This window comes from Rhyacophila brunnea, unplaced genomic scaffold (genome assembly GCF_057557595.1).
Source record: "Rhyacophila brunnea isolate RB1 unplaced genomic scaffold, BYU_Rbru_1.0 scaffold_20, whole genome shotgun sequence".
NCBI lineage: Eukaryota > Metazoa > Arthropoda > Insecta > Trichoptera > Rhyacophilidae > Rhyacophila > Rhyacophila brunnea.
The window spans coordinates 1,989,142-2,014,073 of record NW_028232860.1 but is presented as its reverse complement, the minus strand read 5'-3'; the positions used below and the strand labels follow the sequence as shown (position 1 = coordinate 2,014,073).

Sequence of the window (24,932 nt, the reverse complement as noted above, 5' to 3'; positions counted from 1 at the left end):
ACTCCTTTAGCATAGTGGACTATGTGCGTAGGCGCGATATCCGAGAGATGCAGGTTTGATTCCTGCGTCTTACTATTTTCAAAAAGATTTTTTCTATTGGTTATAACAGGGATGGCGAACCTTTTTACGTAGGCGTGCCAAAATTTCCCAAATACTATTTTTCGACTGACGTGCCGACCACCTTTTCATAGGAGAAAATTGTTTTTAAGAATCCTATTAAAAAAGTTTAAAAATTACAATTGAGTTTTATCACAGTGTTTATAGCCGAAGGCGTATTATGTATCTTTTATTCTTTGATTTTTTTACTTTCCTTGAAAAAGAGGTCGTGGGAGAATTTTAACCACGCTTCGTTCACGCTTCCCCGCCGCCTGTTGAGGTTAGTGCAATAATATTATGTGTGGTGCATAAAGCATAAGGACCGACCTATACAATAAAACTTAATGCTTATTCTTGAAGAGTATTTGCCTGCTATTTTTTTATATTACAAAGCGATCTGATATGTATGCATGAATTTCGTCGTCTCTGTTTCCGCATCGATCAGTAAATAATATTGGTGAAAATAATATTAAAACCAAATACAATACAAACGGCTATGTTGTCATTATGTGTTAATATTATATACATATCTTCTTATATATTTATTTGTAAAAAAATTTTGAACAAATATTTTTTTTTAATTATTATATGTATTTTTTCTCTTCAAAATAAAACATTCGCGTGCCATGTAAAATCATCTCGCGTGCCATAGGTTCGCCATGCCTGGGTTTTAATATATTTTCTCAGAAGTATTTTCAAAATTAGGTATATTCAGAAATTGTTGGGTTTAAAATAGTGTTAAATAATGTCATATTGCTATTTTTCATATTTAGGAATTCGAAACTATTTATTTATAAACCTGTTTTATAATAATACAGTGACGAATATTTTTTGTAATTTTGCATCAATACATAATTATATAAATAATAGATATATATTTGCCTTAATTCCTAGACGACGACAGAAACTCTCCAAATTTAATAAATTATTTTATAGTTTTGATAATCTTTCGATCGTTGAGCGGATAATTTTACCATAATTATATCAACGTTCTTTAGTCATTTAAAATGCGTTCGGTTTGGTAACCGGACAAACCAGCGATTAGGAATGCAGAAACTATATAATTATTTTTTTTTTGGCGTATTGACAACCTGTGTTATTAAAAATCTGTACAACATAATATAGAGATACGAATATTTTTCTTGAAAGGTCATAGTTCTATTTATCATAGTTCTATTTTGTCACTGGTCTGTTTTATCGGGTCTTTGGCACGATTTGGCACCGGACAACTGGACGCCACGGAATTCGAAAATAAATAGACGTTAGCTACTTTTAGGTACTTTAAAAAAAATATTCAATATTATTATTTATATTTAAATGATTATATTATGATTTAATAGTTGGTGAGAATGTAAATATGCAGACGTAAACAATGATTTAATCGTGCATATATTTAAGTTCCAACGAAAAAAGAGTTTTTTATTTTATATAAAGCCATAGGCAAGGTAATTCTCAATCCGCGATAAAGAATACATTATGTTAAGAGTAATATGAACTCAAACTACTAAGTACGTCGTCTACGTTCTATATACGTGTCTACGACAGTGCGGCGTCCAATTGTCCGGAGGCCAGTCGTCCCATTCCCGTTTTATCATGTTCTGTTTTGTCAGCGTTCTGATTCTTCGTGTTCTATTTATTCATGTTCTGTTTATTCATGGAACCGTTCGTTTTCCGTAGTGGTTTAAACGGGAATCGGTCTATCACACGTACAAATGTAACACTTATGAGAATTATGAGTAAACTCTCTACTCTACTATAAGTTAAATAAAATACTGTGGTTCCGTAATTGGTTATTTACCGAAAACTGTGTTTATACAATACGTAAATCGGTATCGAAAAAGTCGTGTTTCTACTGTCGCCCGTATTAATGCGAATAATGTATACTGAAATGTATATTTAAACCGGCCTAATAACCGAAACTCATGCGATGTTCGATGGAACGAAACATAATATCGATAGAAAAATAGTACCTGTACCAAAATGTAGAGGGGAAGAATGGAAAAAAATGTTTTGTTATTTTAACCGTTCTGACACGTGCGGTAGGCGATATCAGTAGAACTGAATCTATGGTTTGTTTCTGGGAATATTTCTATGTTGTCGTATATACCCTGCCACCATACGAGTATCATGCGGAATAAAATAAAATTAGAACTATAATCTGACATTGACTTATAATATTCTATCTTGACTGGGAATCACATAGCATTTAATCAACTAATTCAATTCAATTTACCACACAATCAATAATTTACTTTTTAAAGTGTTTTAATTAATTAGGTCACATATAGGTATATACCAGTGGCGAAGGACGGAGGTAGGCTGTAGAGATCCGACATAAATAACGCATACAAAACTTTGTCAATCATACTTTTCAATCATACAATAATTTCGAAGGTACTTAATGGAATTTGAATTTAAATCGTCAATTCTAAGAAAAATAATTAATGGAGTTAACTAATGAGATATTAGTCTTTAATAATACTCTTACATGGTACCTACTTTTATAACATTATTTAAAAAAAACTATACATATAAACTCGCTTAATATAATATAATATATAACTCACCTAATATAATATATATGTATATACACACCTCTACATACCGAAATCCTCATCCATACAATCTCATACTTTACTTTTACTAATTAGGTTTTTTACTAACACTTCAACTATTCATAACTTGTTTATTGTATTTTTTGTGACCTCTGACTAGATAGGTAGGTAATGGAGTTTTTACCTACTTTATTGTATTGACTTACTATATTATAAGGTAGAGTTAAGAGTGTTCGTTGTCACTGTGTGTTTACCTTTGGTGAGTGTACACGACGCCTGAAGATGCCGAAAGGCGAAACCCGGATCGCAAAAAACGACTTAAATGGAATAGTACAGAGCTTGAATCCATTAGAATAAAATAATTTGTTTTCATTGAAATAAGAATCCATTTTACAGACGAAAATGGTTAGTTTTTTTAATTCAATTAAACCCTACATAAACCATGCCATAATAGATAATTGTCAAAAATTCTCGTCTATCTATAAAATATCAATAATTATGCTATTAAATCATACATAACTTTGAATATTTTCTAGATAGAATAATATGTTTTATCTATTATAGTTGGGTTTAGGCAAGACTTAATTAAATAAAAAAAAACGAACTAACAACATGTGTAATATGTATTCTTAATCCAACGAAAACAAATAAGTATGAATGAAAATGTATACACAATTTTGTTTGTATCGCCCAAAATATATCAAAACTATTATGGTTTGGTTTAGGCAAGGTTTAATTGATTTTTGAAAAACTAACCAATACCATCTGTAAATTTTATTGTAGTCTTAGTTCAATAAAAAATACGTATGACTACATAACAAAGTTTATTGTGCACTATTTATAGCGGATCTTAATAGCCTACCTCCACCTTTCGCTTCTGTCACATACAGTTATGTACCAGTGGCGATAGACGGAGGATAGACGAAGATCCGACATACATCATGCATACAAAACTTTCTCAGTCATACCTATTTGTTTTCAATCAACTAAGAATATAAATTGTAGATGGTATTAGTTAGAATTTAAAATTCAATTGAATCCTGCATAGCCAAACCATAATTGTGATGGTAGACTGTGAAGATCAAGTAAAATAGTGCGAAATTTGTCAGCCATACTTATTTGTTTTTATTGAACAAAGAATTTGTGTCGGTTAGTTTTTAAAATTCAATTTAACCCTGCCTAAATCAAATCATAATAGTTTTGATATGTGGTCACGATCCTCAGCCATGAGTGCACGACCAAGAAATCAAATCATAATAGATATTAGATAAAAATTATTCTTCCATCTCTAAAATATCAAAAGTTATGTCTGATTTAATAGAATAATTAAACATATTTTATAGATAGACGAATATTTTTGAACTATTTTCTATGACTTAATTCAATGAAAACAATAATAAGGATGACTGATAAAATTTGGTGTGCACAATATATGTTGGATCTCCACAGCCTACATCCACCCTTCGCCACTGATGAAAACTAATATTTTTTCGTTTTAAAACAGTTATTCAAAGTCTAATGAAAAATGCTTATCCTGGGTTGACGTTAGAATAATATGAATACTATTCACAGTATAAACGTAGTAGGAGATATTTTTTTTAAATAATTCTTACTATCAATGAATTTTTTTAATTCAAAAATTTTTACGTGTAGCGAGCACACACTATAGAAGTAATAAAAAAATGTTTGCGCTCCATTTATATCATAATCATCTCATCTGCCGATAATATTCTAATAAAAAAATGTAATCTTTAAACGATCAACAGCGATTTTCTTTGACACAAATAACGCATCGATTCGTCACAAAATTTCAAACGGGAGCCTCAAAATAGTTCAAACTAGTCGTTAAATTATTCAATTATACTAAAATCTATAAAAACATGTTTATTTACCCAAATGTTTCCCACTAATCTATAATTTAATTTTTTTTAATAATATAACTACGTTACTAAACGATTAATTGTATTTCCTAAAATTCTTAGTGACTTTTTCATTTCCGACCATGTCCGATCCTAAGAAGATCATTTATGTGCCTCCATAAAGTGGAGGTTTGTATTAACAGATTTTGTTTTTACGAGAAATGGATGTCAGTCATTTGCTCAAGCTATAAAGTCCATACTCTGACTCATACACAAATTGAAAAGCAATATGTGTACATTTCAGACCCAGGATTCGAACCTGGGACCCACGATACAGTTGCCCGACGCTTAATCCGCGCGGCCGTCGTGGGTCGTTTCACTCCATCTTAATTCACTATTTTCACTTCTTCAAACATTGGTTATGAATTCTCAAACTCCGTTATCAAAAATGCTTTAATTATTGTTTTTTCCTAAAATCATTTCTAATACCCAATTATATTAATTCGTTACATAAAAATATTTTATATAGGTATATATTAATAGAGTAATAAAAAATCAATAATATCAACTGTGATATAATATATCGCATGTGACGTGCCTACTAAGCCCCGTTATCACGACTCGAAAACATAAAATCGATCATTAAATAATATGTTTAATTACGGGTACTAGTAGCTTATATTATTTAAAATTCCGTTTTCTGTGCTTCACTGCTATATTTTACGACTAAAAACCAACTCAAAAGTAATGTAAGTACACTTTTAAAGTAGCTAGCGAAGCCCAATCAACTTCCAAGGTCAATTATTATTTTTTACTAGTAAAACTTTAAGGGCATGGAAATCACTTCGTCTCGGGAGCTTTGAAAGTTTTAGAAGAAAGTTTTGTAAGCTTTTGCTATACAGTTTAGTGATACTTATTTTTGTATAAAAATGTTCCCTATATCATGTGTTAGGATTTGAAACAAACTCGCGATTTATATTGTCGATAAATTTACATATCTATCACATATGGCCACCATGGCCGAGCGATTCCGCGTCAAGCTTACAATTTCGTGAGTTCCGAATATTCCGAATCTGGCAAAAATTTATAACCAGAGTATTGACCTAATCTGAGACCACGAAAGAGAAAGACCTTTCGAGATGTGGCTGAATAGGCGCATCCTCAAAATTCCTTGGACTGACCAGGTGACAAATGTTGAAATTCTCAATCGAATGGGGAAGAACCGAGAAGTTCTACGTAGTATCAAAACCAGGAAACTGCAGTACCTCGACCATATTATGAAAGGACAAAAATACAGCATTCCCCAACTTGTCATTCAAGGAAAGATCAATGGGAAGCGTAGCAGAGGACGGCGCCGCATTTCGTGGCTTAAGAAGCTACGAGCTTACGAAGCTAAGTGGTTGGTACGAGTGCAGCTCCACTGAACTGTTCCGGGTGGCAGACGACAAAGATAAGATCGCCTCGATGGTGGCCGACTTCCGCTAGGGGATGATACAATAAGAAGAAGAGTTGACCTAAAAGGTTTACTAAATGACTAATATTCATTTCTCGTAAAAACAAAAAACAAAAAACAAAATCTCTTAATGATTGTATTACACTGTGAACGTGATTAAATAATCAACTATATTATAGACTATAGTGGAACCACTTATCCTTTAAATTGCGCAGAATACGTTTTCGTGTACTGAGGACGAATTACATAGTGTAAACTGAATTATTGCTACCCTGATTGAATGCTGTATTTCGAAAACGTTACAAGTCAGAATTGTATTTTAGCCAAAATAGTGAAAACAACACTATACAAAAATAAATAGTGAAAAGTTTTTATGTAAAATATATTATTTTTTAGTGTTAACTTGACTTAACTTAACTGTGTTGTCTTGAAAAAATTACAAAGAATGAAGATTTTTGCAACTTATGCCACTCTTTTTTAAATATGACATGTACCGTTTTCGAAATAAGTACAGTATTCAATTATTTCCAACTACTAGTACATGAAGCCTATTGCATCGTTTTCTCTCACTTAGCGTCGCTCTAGCTACGTCATATTTTGTGTCAAAACTATCTAATTTCACGTATGATTATAATAATAATAATTACAAGATAAAAAGAAGTTTTTATATACCACGTTTTTAAATTTTCTGTTGAATCATATAAACTTGACAATCATATGTATTAATAAAAACTTTTTATTGTACTTGATAGAAATACTGAATAAATGTTATAGAATACAGAAATGTCATTTTGACATTTCATATTGATTTCCATAGTAACGCACGTATATATTAATAATTTAGTTGCTAGGATCACTTAGCAACCAATAATAGTGAGTAGTAAGTATTACTTTTAACGATTTTTTTACGAAATATACAAAACAGAATTAACTGAAAATGAATTCAATTCTGCTTAAAGATGGCCAAAACTATTAAAATAATGCATTGTCGTCGTGTTCTGATATATTCTAAAAGTTTCAAATATCTAGCTAGTCGGGAAGTTAGTTAAAAATCTTGGACAACAAAGAAAAAATTTGTACTGCACAAAAAAAAATCTGTACCGGACAAACAAGAATACGAGCTAATAAAAACGTTGTAAAATTGAAGTGTATGTCTATGGTTTCAAAATATTTGCCTTTTGATCACTATTTTGACAATTTCCATGTTACCTAAGCACAACATATTTTTTATTATTATTATCGGTATCATTGCCTTAATTTAAGCCACAGAAGTTAGTCGTCGATATTATCAAAATGTCATAACCGTTACAGTTGCATAATTATTAGTTAGTTTCACCGAAATTAAATAAGGTACATATCGTTTATTTGGTAAAGCATTTTTGCTGGAATCTGATGGATGCAGTACATGTACTTATGTTTTCGATGTGTTCGTCAGAATTCCATTATATCTCGAATGTTTAAAACGTCTTTTCACATAAATCAATTTTGAAAAATAGCAATTCCATTCGTTTATCTTGACGAATGATGTACACATAAATATTATAATATAGAATATAAAATCCCCAATTTGCCTCTGGGCTTAGGTTTTATACCGTGAAAGGAAGTTGCTGCAGATCCAAACCACGCTTTTTTTATTTATATACTGTGATATACGTTCAACAGGGGCAGATCAATATCATAACACCATTATATTACAATATTAATATTCATTCGTATTAGCCTACATTTTTACGATGACTTTTATGTGATTTGTAATAAATGTTGTAACTCCAAATCAAACTAGCAGAAGTCTGAAACTTCGTCCGAGTGAAATAAGGAAACGAAGATTGAATGATAAATAAACTACGAGTACTTCGATTATTTTTTTTGAAATCGTGATATGGACAACGGTTGTATCTAAGCGTACGCTCCTCTACCCTACCATTATATTGTTAAGTATTCATACGTTGGTATGACTCGATCACACCGATCGACAAACGTTGAACGTAGCAGAAAAGCCCCTCAAAATTAAACTAAGTATATTTATTGCCTACAATTTAATATTTAATCCGTGCAAAATTATCCTCGTAAAATTCAAAGCACACTTGAGTTCGTGGTGACCTCGGACTTGGGTATCTGCTCCTGAGATACTACTTGGCGTAAAATACTGCTTCACATTCAAACGTAGGACCTCGTGATACGCTAGATTAAGACCGATTGTGGTGCGGGTTGGATTGATTTGGATAGATCTATATTTGTGTTGTCCTCGTAATCAAGTGCGTAAGGCGCTGGTCTTTCATTCGGGGCTTCAGTCAATCCCTGTTGAGGTCACAGTAATTTATGTTTAAGTATGTGATTTTCTCAAAGTCTGGGTATTTGTGATTGTTTCACTTTCACTTCTAACCACACATCACTGAGCCTCAAGGTCTTTTTTAAAGTTATAAATAATAATATGTATATACATATTTTATATTATTAACAAAAAAGAGTCATCTTTATTGGTTTAATAGTTTCTTTAATTATAACAAAACAATGAGACGTACAGACAAAAATTACAATAAAACATTAGTTTGTGCTAATGATACCAACGTCATTATGAACGTTTACATGTATACATTAAAACATTAATAATATTAAGTAGGAATATTATACTTGTGTTTGTTTTAAATCCAAATTCGTATCTGTAAAGTGCAGTAGCGGAGCGGCGACAGTTTTAAATCTTTAAAATGCAGGGGCGGCTTTTGTCCGAGGGGGAGCGGGCGCAGTAAACCAGGCCGCCTACACAAAAACCGCCAGGTGGAAACAATGAAAGGAAATTGCGGATTTTACTTTTCCGCTTGTATTATGTGGCAGTCCACGAGAAACTCTGCAAGGTTCTTTCAACGTAATGGGAGATTTATTAGGCCATCGCCGAAAGGATGGTCGTTGTATTGTTATGCATCCAAATAAAGCTTTATGTTTTGTAACATGTCACTTGATTTATTTTTACATAATATAATTTTTTTGTAAAACTCTACGACTGTAAGATAGGAATGTGATATCTTTAGTTTATTTATTTATTGACTTCAGTGTTATGTTGACCTTAGCAAAACAAAACTTATTTTAAATAATGTTTCTAAAAATTAATTATTTATTGGGGATAAAAATAGTTTACATAGGTAAAACGATAGAGCATAATCAATATTAGATATATTATTATATAATCACTATTATTAATTTATTTGTAAATAAGTTAATAATAGTTACCTTGTCCATACCACATGTAAGTTAGCTAGACGACTAATAATATTATTCTTAGATTGTGCTGGGCGAGAAAATTAATGCAAACTTGTTGAAACCGATAGAGGACAATTTACGCCCACGATGGCCGAGCAGGTAACGGGTCGGACTGTAATGTCTGGGTTAAAATCCCGGGTCTGGAAAAAAAATCACATTATTGAATGTCTGTTTATACCTAATAATTCCAGCAAGTGGCTAACATCCATTTCTTGAAAAAAGAAAAAAAATCCTCTATCTATTGCCTTATTATCAAATTAAATCAAAGTTTATTTATTTTACATATAGTAAACATTACAGATTATCAATTTATGACGTTCATAACATGACATTTAAAAACAAAGAAATATTATTAAAACATTTTATAAAAAAATAGAATAGAAATATTAAGTTATTAAACATTAGAAAGTGTAAATACAAAAATTATAAATTTGACACAAGGAAGTACACTGAATGAACATAGCAAACCCTATTTTAACAGTAAAGTTTATAAAACAATGCCTATACTCATCCTCACGTAGGTGGAATATGTCAATATCCGAAGTGATTTGGTTGAACAGAGTTATTGCTCTCCCAATAATTTGCATTACCAACGGCAGGTTAGTTCTGCACCTTGGGAAAACGAAGAACTGATGCTCCCGATTTTTAAGATGGTTATCAGACACACAGGTCAATACTACCAAGAATGGCAGAATACTCATTTTCATCGCGTATAAGTCTAAAAAAATACATGGCCAAATATAAAAATCGTTTTCTAACATTGATTGCATTTGTTTTGTTTGTCTGTCATTGAGAATGGTCATTTAAATATAGATTGTGTGCAAATAATGACATTAGATACGAAGCTCGTTTGTTTTTTTATTGTTGTATAAAATGAGTACATATCGAAAAGATGCATTTTGAAATTGGAATGATTATATATATATATCTGAAAATACCCCTTGTGATTTTAATAGGATTACAATAAAATTACGAGTATCTTCCAAAATATCTTATTGAAATAATATATAGTATACTGTAGTTAGAACAGTTTATATTACATAAAGACAAAACTATCTTTTATTAGCTTGTCTGGCTACTAGACGCGTCCGCATCGCCGTAAGGGGTACTTTCAAACAATCAAAAAAGGCTTGTACAAACTTTAACAAAATAGGACCTTGAACTTTAATGGACAGAAATGGGTATAATATGTTCCGTTATATAACTTCAATGATAGCTTCAAAAAAACAGATAGCATTTTGCACCAATCTCAAGAAAATGAGTTATCAAATAAGAGAAAAGCATATATTTTTGATTTTAAATAAAAACAAAACAGTATAATAGAATATCAATGTGATTTTTTTAAAGATTAGTTCATGGCATTACCATTTAAAATTAATTTCATATGAATGACCTCCTCTGGATTTTCTTAAAAAAACAATTTAAAAAAAAAACAGCACTTATTTTACCAATGACACTAATAATGTTGGTTTTAAGGTCATTGAGTATGTATGGTTTATTGTAGTAAGACTGAAGTATTAATTGTAGTAGGAGACTTGAAGCTTTCGAGATTTGGCTGTATAGGCGCATCCTCAAAATTCCTTGGACTGACCGGGTGATAAATGTTGAAGTTCTCAATCGAATGGGGAAGGACCGAGAAGTTCTACGTAGTATCAAAACCAGGAAACTACAGTACCACAGCCACATTACGAGAGGACAAAAATACAGTATTCCCCAACTTGTCATTCAAGGAAAGATCAATGGGAAGCGTAGCAGAGGACGGCGCCGCATTTCGTGGCTTAAGAACCTCCGTGATTGGTACGAGTGCAGCTCCACTGAACTGTTCCGGGTAGCAGACGACAAAGATAAGATCGCCTTGATGGTGGCTGACCTCCGCTAGGGAATGGCACAATAAGAAGAAGTAGTAAACCAGTGATTTAAAATAACCTGAGAGAGAAAAGTCCTATAGAGTTATATCTCATGATTTTGGTGACAAGTTCACATCGGTATTTCTTGAGAAGTCTTGTCTTACACGATCACTGAAATTTTCTCTCAATAATTTGATTGTGTGACGAACTGTATGGCATCTTACACCATCTTGTTGGAACCACATATTATCGTCGAGATTAAAATCATCTAATTCATGTCAAAAAAAACAGTAACCATGTTTCTGTGGCATTGCCATTTTTGTTTCAAAAAAATACGGTACAATTACACCTTGAGCCCATAAACCAAACTAAACTGCTAATTTTTGTGAATATAAAAATGTTTCAAGAATACCGTGCGAGTTTTTATTACTCCAAATGCGACAATAATTGTGCTTATTTACGAAGCTATTTAACGATAAACGAGCTTCATCTCTGGAAATGATTTTTTCATGAAATAATGGCTCTGTTTCAAGTTTGTCTAAAGCATAAATTTGAACAATTTTTATACGCTGTACAACTGTGTATCTGTGGGTCCCGCGATACGCTCGATTAAGACCGAGTGTGGTGCGTGGCGGGTTTCGGTAGAGGGTGCTTAACTTCAATGTGTATCTTGCCATGATGATTTTCCAAACAATACTGAATATAAATGTAAATTTTAGTCGGAATCAGGAAAAAATAGCTAGGTACTAGCTAGGTTGATGATGTATTCACAGTTCCTCTAAGCCAAATGAAACAATCGCAAATCAGTATTCAGTTGTTTCTACATTTGGTGACAACAGTAGGTGTCATGTATTTAAAATATTCCAATAATTATTATTAAAATATACAATTAAATTTTCTTATAACACACCACATTTACTTATGAATATCTAGTATGTTTATATTAAACTTGATTCATCTGGGAATCGTTCAAAACATAAATAGAGATATTTACTAGATACTAGAGCTCTATAAGTAAGTGTTTCTCGGATTTTTTGCTATGTATGAAATATTTCCATAGTTTGTATCTGGAGCTATTTCCGTCCGAGTTGAGGCAACCCATAAAACATTTTTCTTACACAAATCCATTTTATGTGAAGAGAATAAATTGAGATGTAAGACATCGCCATCGACCTCGATTTGAAATGGCTATCGATTTAGGCCATTTTTTACAACGTTGTTTTGTATTGCAACACTTGTGTCGGAGCTTTTGTGAAAATTATTACATCGACATAAATTTTAATATCTTTCGTACACTTTGATCTAAGTTAGGAAGAGCTTTTTATAAACTTTACAATACGGAAATCTCATAATAAGTGTGCAAATTACACTACTTATAAAAATTAGAGTAATAATTGAATCGTGCACACGTAGAAGGGTATATATTATTATGAACTTTTATATTATTTACAATTAATTCGCAAAATATTTTCCTGATTTTGTTAAAATATATAGAATATAGACCATTATACTATTTGTTTACTAGATAAATAATGTAATTTTACCAATATAATAAAGTTAATTGATTTTTTAACCATGGTCGATCGTATGAAGATCATAATATGGGCCTCCACAGAGTAAAGGATTTATTAAAAGATTTTTGTTTGTTTTTTTAACGAGACGTGTATGTTAGCCACTTGATCAACCTATTTAATTCAATTCAATTCAATTTATTTTTAAACATATTATAGACATTACAAATTATAAGTTTAAGACGTTCAAAACATGACATGAAGCATTATTATAAAGAAGAGAAAAAAGTAATAAAAGCGATAAAAATGAAAATATAAAAAGAGAACATAATATAAACATACAAAAGCAGTGAAAATACAATAATACCTCTATATAAGTTCAAAGAAGTACAAAGAACAAAGTACCTACCTATAATTCATGAACGTCTATTTATTTTAGAATTTCTTTCAATTACGTGGCGCCCAGTTGTCCCGGTGCCTAATCGTCCTAGACCCAGGCTCTACTCACCATTTTTTGGGTTTTGTATATACACATTGCGTAAAGTATTCAACCAATGTGTGCTACCAGTGCTAACGTATGCTTCTCAACACACGAGAGACCCAAAAATTGAGAGTTGCGCAACGTGGCATGGAAAGGTGCATATTGGGCATAACGCGTAAGGACCGCAGAAGAAACCTATGGATAAGGAAGCAAACAAGAGTGAAAGATGTGATAGAGGTCACCAAATTTATGAAATTGCGGTGGGCAGGACATATCGCACGGCGAACGGACAACCGCTGGACGAATACAGTCATTCAGTGGTACCCGAGGGGCACTAAGCGGCCACAGGGGCGCCCCAAAACCCGCTGGATTGACGAACTTGTCCGGTTTGGTGGAAGTACGTGGCAGAGAAAAGCAAGGAACCGAGAAGAGTGGAGGGAGCTGGGGGAAGCCTTCATCCAGCAGTGGATGAACCCCGGCTGAAAATATATAAAATATATATATACATATTATATAGATGTAGCTTGGCATACATTTTAAATTTCAAAAGTAGCCGGAATGTTTATTGGGTTTTGAGACTACAGCTATAAAGTATATAAAAATAAACTGACTTACATGGATAGCCATCTATCCGCAAACAAGATTCTAATACAGTACAGTAAAAAAGTACTCAATGTAGACATACCTGCCGCAGACCGAGAAAATGTGTTTCCACAAAATAGCGCGCCGTGTTGGAAATTTCAGAAAAACTTTTCCGAGTCGTAAATCCGTCGCCTCCCACCGTCGGAAAAACTTTTAAAAGTCTCCTAACAATTTTGTTTATATTTTCAGTGAATTACGCGGGCCGCCAGGGAACGGAACTTGTTATTGTCGCCTTCGCTGTGACGTTTATCGCCTATCCGTGCATCACGCGGCACGGCATCCCAGTCGATACGAATAGTATCTTATCGAATACTGCTGGAATTATCGATTTTTATGTAAAACTTCTGTTGCCGTGGTGTAGTAAAATTTCCCGAACTAAAGGAATTTGAGACCGAAATGCATGATGTTCAACGAGGTGTGAAAATACCTTACAGGGCAAAGATAAAATTTAAATATTGGACATTCAAAACAAGTGAAATTTATTTTACTGTCAGATGTTCGATTGAGCCAATTTTAAAATGCGATTAAATACATACTTACATAATACAGTGGCGAAGGGTGGAGGTAGGCTGTTAAGATCCAACATAAATAGTGCACATTCAATTTTGTCAGCCAAAACTATTCGTTTTCATTAAAAAAAAGACTACAATGAGTAGGTATATTATGGTGCTGGTTAGTTTTTAAAATTCTATTAAACCCTGCCAAAATCAAACCATAATAGTTTAGGTATGCTATGGGCGATCCGACAAAAATTCTTTTAGTCATCCTTATTATTGTTTTCGTTGAATTAAGAATACATATTATGGCGTTGTTTAGTTTTTTTTTAATTCATTGAACCATGTCTGAACCAGACTATAGTCGATAAAAATATTCTGTTTTCTATTAAATATCTAATGCAAATGTAAAATATGCGTGGTTTAATCAGTTAATGTCATAATTTTAGATATTTTATAGATAAACGAATATTTTTTTTTTACTTTTATCTACTATGCCTTGGATTAGGTAGGGTTTAATTGAATTTTAAAAACTAATAAACACTATCCACTCATTATAGTCTTAGTTCAATGAAAACAAATACGTTTGATTGACAAAGCTTAGTGCAGCCTACCTGCAACATTCGCTACTGACATAATATTTAAAACAGACTCAGAAGCATACATAATATGTTTTTTTTTAAATCTTAAACAAATCCTGACAGGTTGATAATATGCGAACACGTTTTTTGCTAGCTGGACAAGTTTAGTATTCTGACTACTAATAATAATATATTGATTTATTTTATTTTATTAACTGTCAATAATTCATGGTGGAACTGCATTGTATTGTTATTTTAATTTAATAAAACGCATTTTTTTTTTGTAGTACTTATTTCACTTTTAGTCAATAGTTAATAGGACCGGTTTCGTCCGCCTCAGGGGGACATTTTCAACAAGTTTAAATCTATTGATTAAAATTGAAATAAGTACTACAAAAAAATGCGTTGTATTAAATTAAAATAACAATTAAATAATATATTGATTCAAATCGATTATTTTGAATCAAAATCTGAGATAAAATAGTATGAATTATGGGGTTAATGATAATATTCTTGAATTAAAATTATTAAATGAATAATCCACAATATTTCATAGATCTCTTTACTACAATTTTAGAAAAATATGTATATCTAATAAACATTACAAAATTCAAATGAGCATTTTCATCGTTAACTTGTTTAATAAAGCATACCACATGGCTTGGAAAGATTGTGGATTTTATTCCCATTTTGCACTACCTATATTATAAGTATTATATTTCTTATGTGTTACAAATTTTGGGCGTTAAAAAAATAATATATCGCGACGGCTTATAATTTCATAGGTCCCGAGTTGAAATCCCGGGTCTGGCAAAATGCACATGTTATTTTTCAGTGTATTTGGACCTAATGAGTTTAACAAGTGGATAACATCTGTTTCGCGTAAAGTATATATAGTATCAGAATTTAATCCCAAATCATTATAATATTATATTAGGATCAGTTTCATCCTCATAAAGAAAAAAACAGCAATAATATTATTAACAATTAAAATTAATATGTATGAGTTTATTTTCAAATTTAGAATGTGTAATAACATTTTTTGAAAACGGAAAAGGACATTTAAAAAAAAATTAACAAATATTCGTTATAATTATGTTAAAAGTAGACCATAGATATATCATAGAGGTGATTATCGTGACGTAACAATGTTCAGTAACTAATTTAATTGCAAAATTCCTTCCCGCTGCATAATAATGTACGAAAATATGCTAAATAAAACCATCCGTGGGATGTGACCTCGTTACGCTATGTACCCTAGAGATGGGCAAATACAAATTTTCAGCGCCGCCATTTTTGCACTACGTTTCAGCACCAGACAATTATTATATTTCATTGCAGACAAAAAATATTTTACATTTAATCTTATTCTATCTGTCTCGTGCTTACTTTAACTATAGTATTACTTCAGCGAAGGTATTTTTGTCCTGTGCTATATTAATCAATTCCTCTACACTTTCAATTCCAGCTTAGTCATAAATATTCCTCAACTAAAACGTCCCATCATATTGCTGTAGGAACTTTCTATGTGAAGGTCGCCTTCCCTTAACTGGTTTATTTCAAGGGGATGTAATTTCTTCATATTTCTTTATTACTGTTTACTCTATTATAATATTAGTATCGTGACTTTTACTTCATATATTACTATTTGAAGTACCCAGCGTCACACGAGGTCGCTTTACTTCAAATTTTATTTATTTTTTACATACAGTGAACATTACAAATTATTAATGTAGGTCGCTCACAACATGACATTTAGAAACAAAGAAATATTATTAAAACAGTATTATATAAAAAAAGAAATAGATCAGTATTAAGTTATTAAACAGTAAAAAGTGTAAGTACAAAAAATATAATTTAGATACAAGGAAGTACACCAAATGAGTTAAGCAGACCCTATTTTAAGAATTTATAAAACAACGTCCACTTATACATATCCTCACGTAGTTGGAAAATATCAACACTCGAAGCGATTTGGTAGAACAGTTATTGCCCTCCCAATTGGCATCACCAATGACAGGTCAGTTCTGCTCCTTGGGAGAACAAATAATTGATGCATACCATACACTCATCTTACTCAACAAAACCATAATAATTACATTCTTCAAGATAATTCAAAATAGCTGTATCTAGACTTACTATTTATCAAAATAAAAATAAATCTAACAACCAAGTGAAACAAAATAAATTAAAATCGAATCCAAAATATGCACACTTTATCTTTTGTGAAAATTTAAAAAAAGGTAATTTAACAAAAAACATATTTCTATATCATGTTATAGCCATGTAGGAAAAAGTAAATTAAACAAACATATTTTGACTTTTATGTAATAATAGATTATTTAAATTAAACTTTTGGCGTACGTTGTAAATATACTAATTATGTTTTTTTTGTAAATTCTTTATTGGTGTAAATTAAAAATCAAAATACATTATATTATTAAAATTAAAATAAACCACAATATTATAATACTTATTCCACATAGTTCAACAATTCTCAGAACCCATTCATATGCTTCAATTGGATATTCTCAACTGATATACAATCTTACAACGATTTTTACTAATAAATTGAAATATATTTATAAAAAAAATATTAATAAACAACGTGACATCGTTGATCATAATTTAATTTAATTCTTTAGATTAATTTACATTTCGTTATAAACAATCTGTTTAAATAATAATAATTCAATGTAATAATTTCATAATATATTATTCGTCAACATGTTTTCAAAACTATTTACGTCCAACGCTGAAATTTAATATTCAGGCGCTCAAATGGCCCGTGATTAGATGGCGGCGCTGAAAGTTACAGCGCCCAAGTAGAGAGGTATCTCTGTGAGCTCTGCTGTTTTTGCGTCGTCCATCAAATCCTTAAGTCACTTTAATGAACGCCACTTTACGAAGTGCGCAAAATTATGCAAGTGCTTTGTTGCGATTACGTTCGGACATTTGGAACAAAATATACGCAAGGGATGGCGAGCTTTTTGGTTCGCGCAGTTAAAATGAAACTTACACATTTGATTTTAGTCTAGTGGTTGTTTTATGTCCATTTGAGTTTGGTGATTAATAATACGAATATAGAGAGCAAAAGCTGGAATTTCTAGACTAAATAAAATTTAAAAGTGCAATAATTTATATTCAGATAATAAAATTGAAATGTTTTTAGGTGATTTCAAAATATTTTCTTTATTTTCATGGTACATACGCATAAAATAATGTTATTTGTCTAGCATATTTGTTGGCTCTTTATATTTTTTGAAGATGGTGATCACTGAATTTACAGGTCTTGCCAACGTTCCTTCCATCCAGAGCAATCATATGCTGATCTTCTTGCCACAGTTATCTTTAATTCACTATCTTTCTTGTCACTCCATCTGGAAGGCACACGCCATCGCAACCTACTCTCTTTGACACCACCAGAGATCACTTTTCTCTCTAGACTACTCAGACTATCATGTTACCGAAGAATTACGGAATGCGACTCTTGCAGTTACTGAGATACGTGCTTTGGTGCCAAGCTCTTTTAATACAGCAATATTTCTTTACCTGGCCGTGCATGAAATGCAAAGCACCCTTCACCAGCATTACATGTCATATGCGTCAATTTTCTTCCTATCGTATTTTCTGAATGTCCAGATTTTAGCACCGCATAGGAAGATTGAAGACGTTATATATCAGATATTTTATGCCCAGCATATTATAACGTCGTGGTTGGTTACAATTTAGTAAATATCTCAACACATTAAAAGATTTAAAAAAAAAACGCTTTTGCAACAATCCATCACGAGTAAGAAAAGTGATCTGATAACACTGTTGAAATAGTGAGTTGTGAGCTTTTGTATATCTCAATGATTTAAACGATTCGTCCGTTCTGGAAAACTATCTACTATTCCTTCCGAATACCATAAACTGACGTCTATCACAATCGCTAGTTTTCTCTATATGCCTTTACAGTGTAGAGACATAGATAATAAATTAAAGAGAAAACGGTTAGATGTTATTTCATATATGTTAGAGGATGATGCTTTAAATTGTATCGAAGACCAAATTCAGAGAAAGTAACAGGAGACAAATTTTAAATGTAACTGACCCAATCCAAGTTTGCAACCTTCAGACATCAAGAATAACGACTACTTAAGAGCATACTTCAGTGAAACGGCAAATAATTTTCAACTATAGGTGCGACGAAATTTCAGACTCACTGGCAATCGGAGAGCAAAAATCGAGCTGTGAACACGTCAATTTGTTTTGTGATGGCGACGGAGGACTTAATTATTAAATCTTGTAAAGATTACTAAAAAACGTTACCCATTTACTTGAAAAGAAAACATGTCAATGAATATATTATTATTATTACTAATAGAACAATAAACATAACCTTAAATGGACGAATGTTGAATTTTTATGACAAATTATGTTTTGTTCTGCACGCGTCGTTTGCACAATCTTCGCGTCGCGTAGTCATGACCGTTTTAGACCGTGCCCCAGCTGAAGTATAGCCTTAAAAACGTATTTATCACCGCAGGCTTTAAACACAAATCAAATGTGTTTCTTATCTTATTATGGCAACTATTTCTATCACCAAAAGCAACGTTGTGCTATGTATTATCATGCCAAACTATAAACTATGCAACGAGTTGCCAAATAGTTAGTTTAACATAACGCAGACATCTTTGCATTTGGCACTAAGTTATCAATTAATATAACCAATTTTTCTTTTAATTCCAGGTATCAGCCGTAGTTGATGACGTATACGCAGAGCACTCTCATGTGGCAGGCCAGTTCAGCATGTTGGCTTCCAGCCGTGCACACGTGGCTGGATCGCTCAACCCAAGGGCGCTCCTGGGGTCACGTGTGCACAGCAACTTCATCGGCTGCCTAAAGAAGGTAAGATAAGATTTTTATTTACAATATCTAATTATTCAAACGAAGATTTATTCACAATTTTAGAGGATGAAATGATAGTGTCCAATGATTTGAGTTGCCCCATCTCCACCCACCATCTATATGCACCCGCGGTCTGTGCGCGGCCGCCTTCCATGATGCTATAAACGTATCAGAATGAATTTTAGTGCCACACTTCCTTGTCCCGAAGCAATGCTCACGGGACTGATGTAGCAAACATGCACCTTATTGCATAAAGAAAGAGTTTTACAAAATAAAAAGAATCTTGACTTGCTCTGCCATCATTTGTCTTTAATGACATGAAGTGTCCTTTATGCCCATGTACTGTAACTCTGCCGAAACAAAGGAGTTGAAAGGAAAAATTTAAGGAGGGATCTCCAGTTGGATTTAAGGACCTGTATGTAGGCAATGATGCTAAATTATAATAGTGAGCTGACACCTACATATTATTGTAGCTCCATAAAAATAAACTAAATAAAGAATTGATCGTTTTAACAGGTTTCAACTTTATTTATAAATCGTACAATAAAATGGTTCCAAAGTCAATTGCCAACAATATGTTGTATTAATAATAATTCCTTATATTTAAATAGATAAGAATATACTGAATATATACAAGATTTAAGATACTGACATGCTTTATTGAACATACAATATCATGGAAAACCTTAAAAGCATACATATTATTAGAAAAATCCTAGAAAAATATACGCTCTATAACTCTTTTTTTGTGATTTTACCGAGGCTTTGACTGCGACTCGCTGTCATATCGCCTCTTCTCTTCTAGAAGGGGATCCGTCGATCAGTTCCTCACTCCTATTCTGTTAAATAACTTTACAATTTTGCCTAGCTCTTCCGTCTTACCCACCACCAGGAAATCCTTCAATTCGTCTACATTCTCATAGATATCCGCAATTCGCAACTGTACTCTGTGAAGTTCATATTTAGGGCATTGTAGTCTATATGTACAATGTCCTCTAAAACATGACGTTCATCGCAGAGCTGCGATTCGCTTCTTCCCATGAGGACATCGAATCTTTTGCCCATTGTGTGCCCTGTTCTTAGCCTCAGTATTAACTTAAGCTCATTTCTCGTCAAAGTAGACTCTACAAAACAGGGCACCTCTCGTGGTGATGGTAGAATAGACTTACTCCATTTCCCCTTTTCTAATGATGCCCTATGGTGAAAATCTATCCACATACTTAGGCCCATTTGTTTTATAGCCTCATTCCAGTCCATGTTTTCTGGTATCCATTGATATGGTACCCCTGAATGGCCAGCTTCCTTTGCCAGACCATCCGCCCTTTCATTGCCCTCAATACTCTAAATTTTTTACTACACTGATACGCCTCTTTGCCTGATTACCTCGCATAAAATTATATCAAAGGATATGCACTTGTATTAATATAATAATATGTAGTAACAAAGAAATAAATAGATATTATATGTCAAAATATATTTTTAGAATATATTACATTATTGTCATCCTAGAGCCGGCGTGCAAAGTTATGAAGTAGTGGCAATTCTTCCTGTCATACTCTGGGTGGTAAACTTTATACATATTATATTATTTACAATAGTATTGCTAGTGATACGTACCTACTGTGCATTTATGGTTTTAATATTATCGTCCATCTTTATAATATACTTAATAATACCAATGCTGACTCCTAGTTTTTTACGTAGGTATATACTGTGCACACATGTGGTATTATGTTTACATTAATTATTACATGTTGACTGACTGGAGAACGGAAAGTGATTAAAGTGTGATTTGATGACGTCAAAATATTATGTGCGGTGTAGTTCATATTTCTTCCGGCAGTTTCTCCGCTAACGTTTTACTGCGCATGCGCACCTCCATATAAGTACCAATTATTGTGTGAAATTTCAGAAGCTTCTGAACTTCTTTGATCCATGCATGCAATTTTGCAATTTGCACAGTAATACGTGTTTACACATGTATTATCTTGTTATGGCCACGATAATACGTACTGTCAGCACTAAATCTATGCACTACACGTGTAGTAAGTCCATTCACGTGTAAACAGTGTATAATTCATTGAATAACAAAATATTTAATTTATAAAAACTACAGTCACCCATTTTCACGTTATTACCACGTTTTTCTTAGCTCGTATTCTTATTTGTCCGGTGGTTGTTTATCCAGTACAAATCTTGCAATCGATTTTTAACTAACTTCCCGACTAGTTAGACATTTGAAACTTTTAGAATATATCAGAACATGATGCCAATGCATTCTTTTAATACTTTTAGCCATCTTTAAGTAGAATTGAATTCATTTTCAGTTAATTCTGTTTTGTATGAAAAGCTATTTCGGAAGATATCCGTAATCCAATCCACTATTATTGGTTGTTAGCAACTAAATTATTGTGTAATAGCACATGTCTTAATCCAGATTTCCCTCTGATTAGCGACGGACAAAACATCGAGAGCGTCGACAGCTTCAAGTACCTGGGGGTATACATCACGGGAGATGGCATTTTGCAGAAAGAGCTCGCTATCCGAATAGGAATGGCTGGAGCAACATTCAACTCGATGCGGAAAATCTGGGACTCACGATTGTACTCGGTCAACACCAAATGCCGCCTATTTGACGCTTGCATTCTGACAGTGCTGCTTTACGGTACGAATCATGGCACCTTACGAAGGCTCAGAGCAACCGTATACTGAGCTTTGAAAACAGATGTTTGCGATGAATACTGGGTGTGCGTTTAGGAGCAACGACGAAATAAGAGAACGCACCAAGCAGCCTCTCATCACACTGAAAGTGAAGAGGCGACGTTGGACCTGGCTTGGCCACGTGCTGCGGATGCCAGAAAAGAACTTCAACCTGGCTTGCCTGTTCTTCAAGCCTACCGGATTCCGGCGTCCTAGAAAGCCGCTGAATACTATCTATAGAGTATATACGGTGGAGCTACGGGATGCTGGTTTGACCTGGAATGAAGCAAAAAGACTGGCGAGCGACAGGAATTCTTGGAGGTGCCTCGTGGTATCCATATGCTCCAGTTAAGAGGCGGATATGGCCAAAGAAGAAAGAAGAAATTATTAATATATACGTGCGTTACTATGGAAATCAAAATGACATTTAAGTATTCTATATTTTTTTGTTTGTTGCAAAATGGCAAAAAAATGATTTGTTGACAATTACCTTATTTGTCCTAAATTATTAATACATACATTGTCAAGTTTATATGATTCAAGAGAAATTTTAAAAACGTGGTAGTTACTTATATAAAAAGTTCCTTTTATCTTGTAATTATTTTTCATAATATATTTAGATTTCATAAAAAACCTTTTTCTATAATATATATTTCTAATCTCGTTTCAAATTATATATGTTCAAAGATATCATTGTCGTTAGCAATATATAATATATCTATTATGTTTCTAACCATGCAAAACGATCAGCAAACGCTGTAGAGATAAAATTGTTCAATTTTCTTTAAAGCGATAGAAGAATCGTTTGTGGCAATCTGAATTCCATTCGCGGCCCGGTCGAGTTATATAGAAATATTTTCGTCATCCATCGTCCAACGTCTTCTTTTGCTGACAGAGGATTGCCGCAGATCAAAGGATTACGTCGATCACAGCAGGATTTACCAACAGACTTACTAGTGATGGGACGCTAGGTGGTTTTACGTATTTACAACGGTACCCGTTACCGTAGGTACTTACTGTTACAATCGTGATATTCCGTTCCACCATAATTATTTAACTTAAACTAACAAAATTTCATTTTATAGATTTTAAAATCCCCGCGCTTTTGGGACCGGCATGATTAAAAAATAAATTAATATAATATGCCTTTCCGGGCGATTTTTGCCGCGTATCTACTTTAAAAGAAGACAAGAATATATCGAAAACAATAGCAGGTGTATTATAATATACACCTGCGATATAATTTGTCAGTAACGTTAATTCGTGTTTAATAAAAAAAATCAGTTGAGGCCAGGTAAGAAAAAATAAATTTTAAAAAATCGGTGTGTGTACTTATGTTCGCGCGTTAGAAGTTATACTACTTTGGCGTAACAAAACTTGTGATAAACTAGATTCTTTGACTAGCTTTTAATTATTTTGTTAGATTACATACTCAAGAAAAAGGACCGCTTATTGTAACGCCATTGGTTTATTTCTATACACTTTAACTTATATTACTAAATTATATAATGGTTTCTCGTTGTTTTTATTTTTGAAGTACCAACTGTCACTCTGAGGTTTAATAGTTTGTTTACGTAAGGAATTGCAAATGGCCGACAATAATAAATTCGCTGCCTAGGCAACGGAACAATTCTAAACTATACTATTATACTGCATAATCGTCACGGTTGCAGTATCATACTGTGGCGTAAGGGTAGTGCGTTCGGCTGATAACCGAATAATCGGTGGTTCAAAACCAATCGAGTGCATTATTTTTTCGTGTGAAAAAATTAATTATGTGCTACATGTCACACACCAAAAATACACTCTAACCTGATTTCCCAAACGCGCTAAAAGAAGTATAACTTCAAAAATAAATTAATATATGCCTTTCCAGACGATTTTTGCCGCGTATCTACTTTAAAAGAAGACAAGAATATATCTAAAACAATAGCAGGTGTATTATATACACCTGTGATATAATTTACCCGTAACGTCAATTCATGTTTAAAAATGTAGACAATACTGTATTGTGGGGGGTGGCAATGATTAACGATTAGCAGTCCGCCACCCTTTACATTGTGATGTTTCATAATATAACTGATACAATCATCCGTAGTGATTGATACCCAATGTAAATTCTTTTGTTTGAATAATAGCCTTGTAGCCATGTAGTAAACTAAGTTTTTAAATACAGACCTACAAATTTATCTGAAGAATGGGATGGGGGAGCCACTGTCGAAAACTACCCAATCAAGACTCGTAACTGGACAAAATCTAACATTTTAATGTAATTTTCAAAATGGCGTCCTATGGTCGTTCGTAGTTCCATTTTTGGCCATTCTACAGATAAGTTTGTAAGTCTGTACGCCTAATGCTTCAAATACAATATTATGATGCACATCGCTACTGTCTTGCTGTCACGGTGACAAATTTAGTCTATGGTTTCGTCATTTTGCCGAATATTTTTAATGATAACTATCTCTGTAGATTCAATGATGGAGAGTTCCAACTCTAATGTATTAATAGTTTGAATTATTATTCATTATTCATGCAAATGTCAATTAATTTTAACAATTTCTACGT

The 24,932-nt window shown here is 32.8% G+C and overlaps 1 protein-coding gene across 1 annotated transcript in view; it reads left to right on the top strand.

Annotated features, from left to right (window-relative positions):
- The window catches only part of Nrx-1 (Neurexin 1), a 542,497-nt gene that overhangs the window by 435,460 nt on the left and 82,105 nt on the right, over positions 1-24,932 (top strand). The window contains exon 9 of the mRNA XM_085948211.1: positions 19,509-19,667. Within this exon, the coding sequence (XP_085804337.1) occupies positions 19,509-19,667 (159 nt within the window). The remainder of the gene's footprint in view (positions 1-19,508; positions 19,668-24,932) is intronic.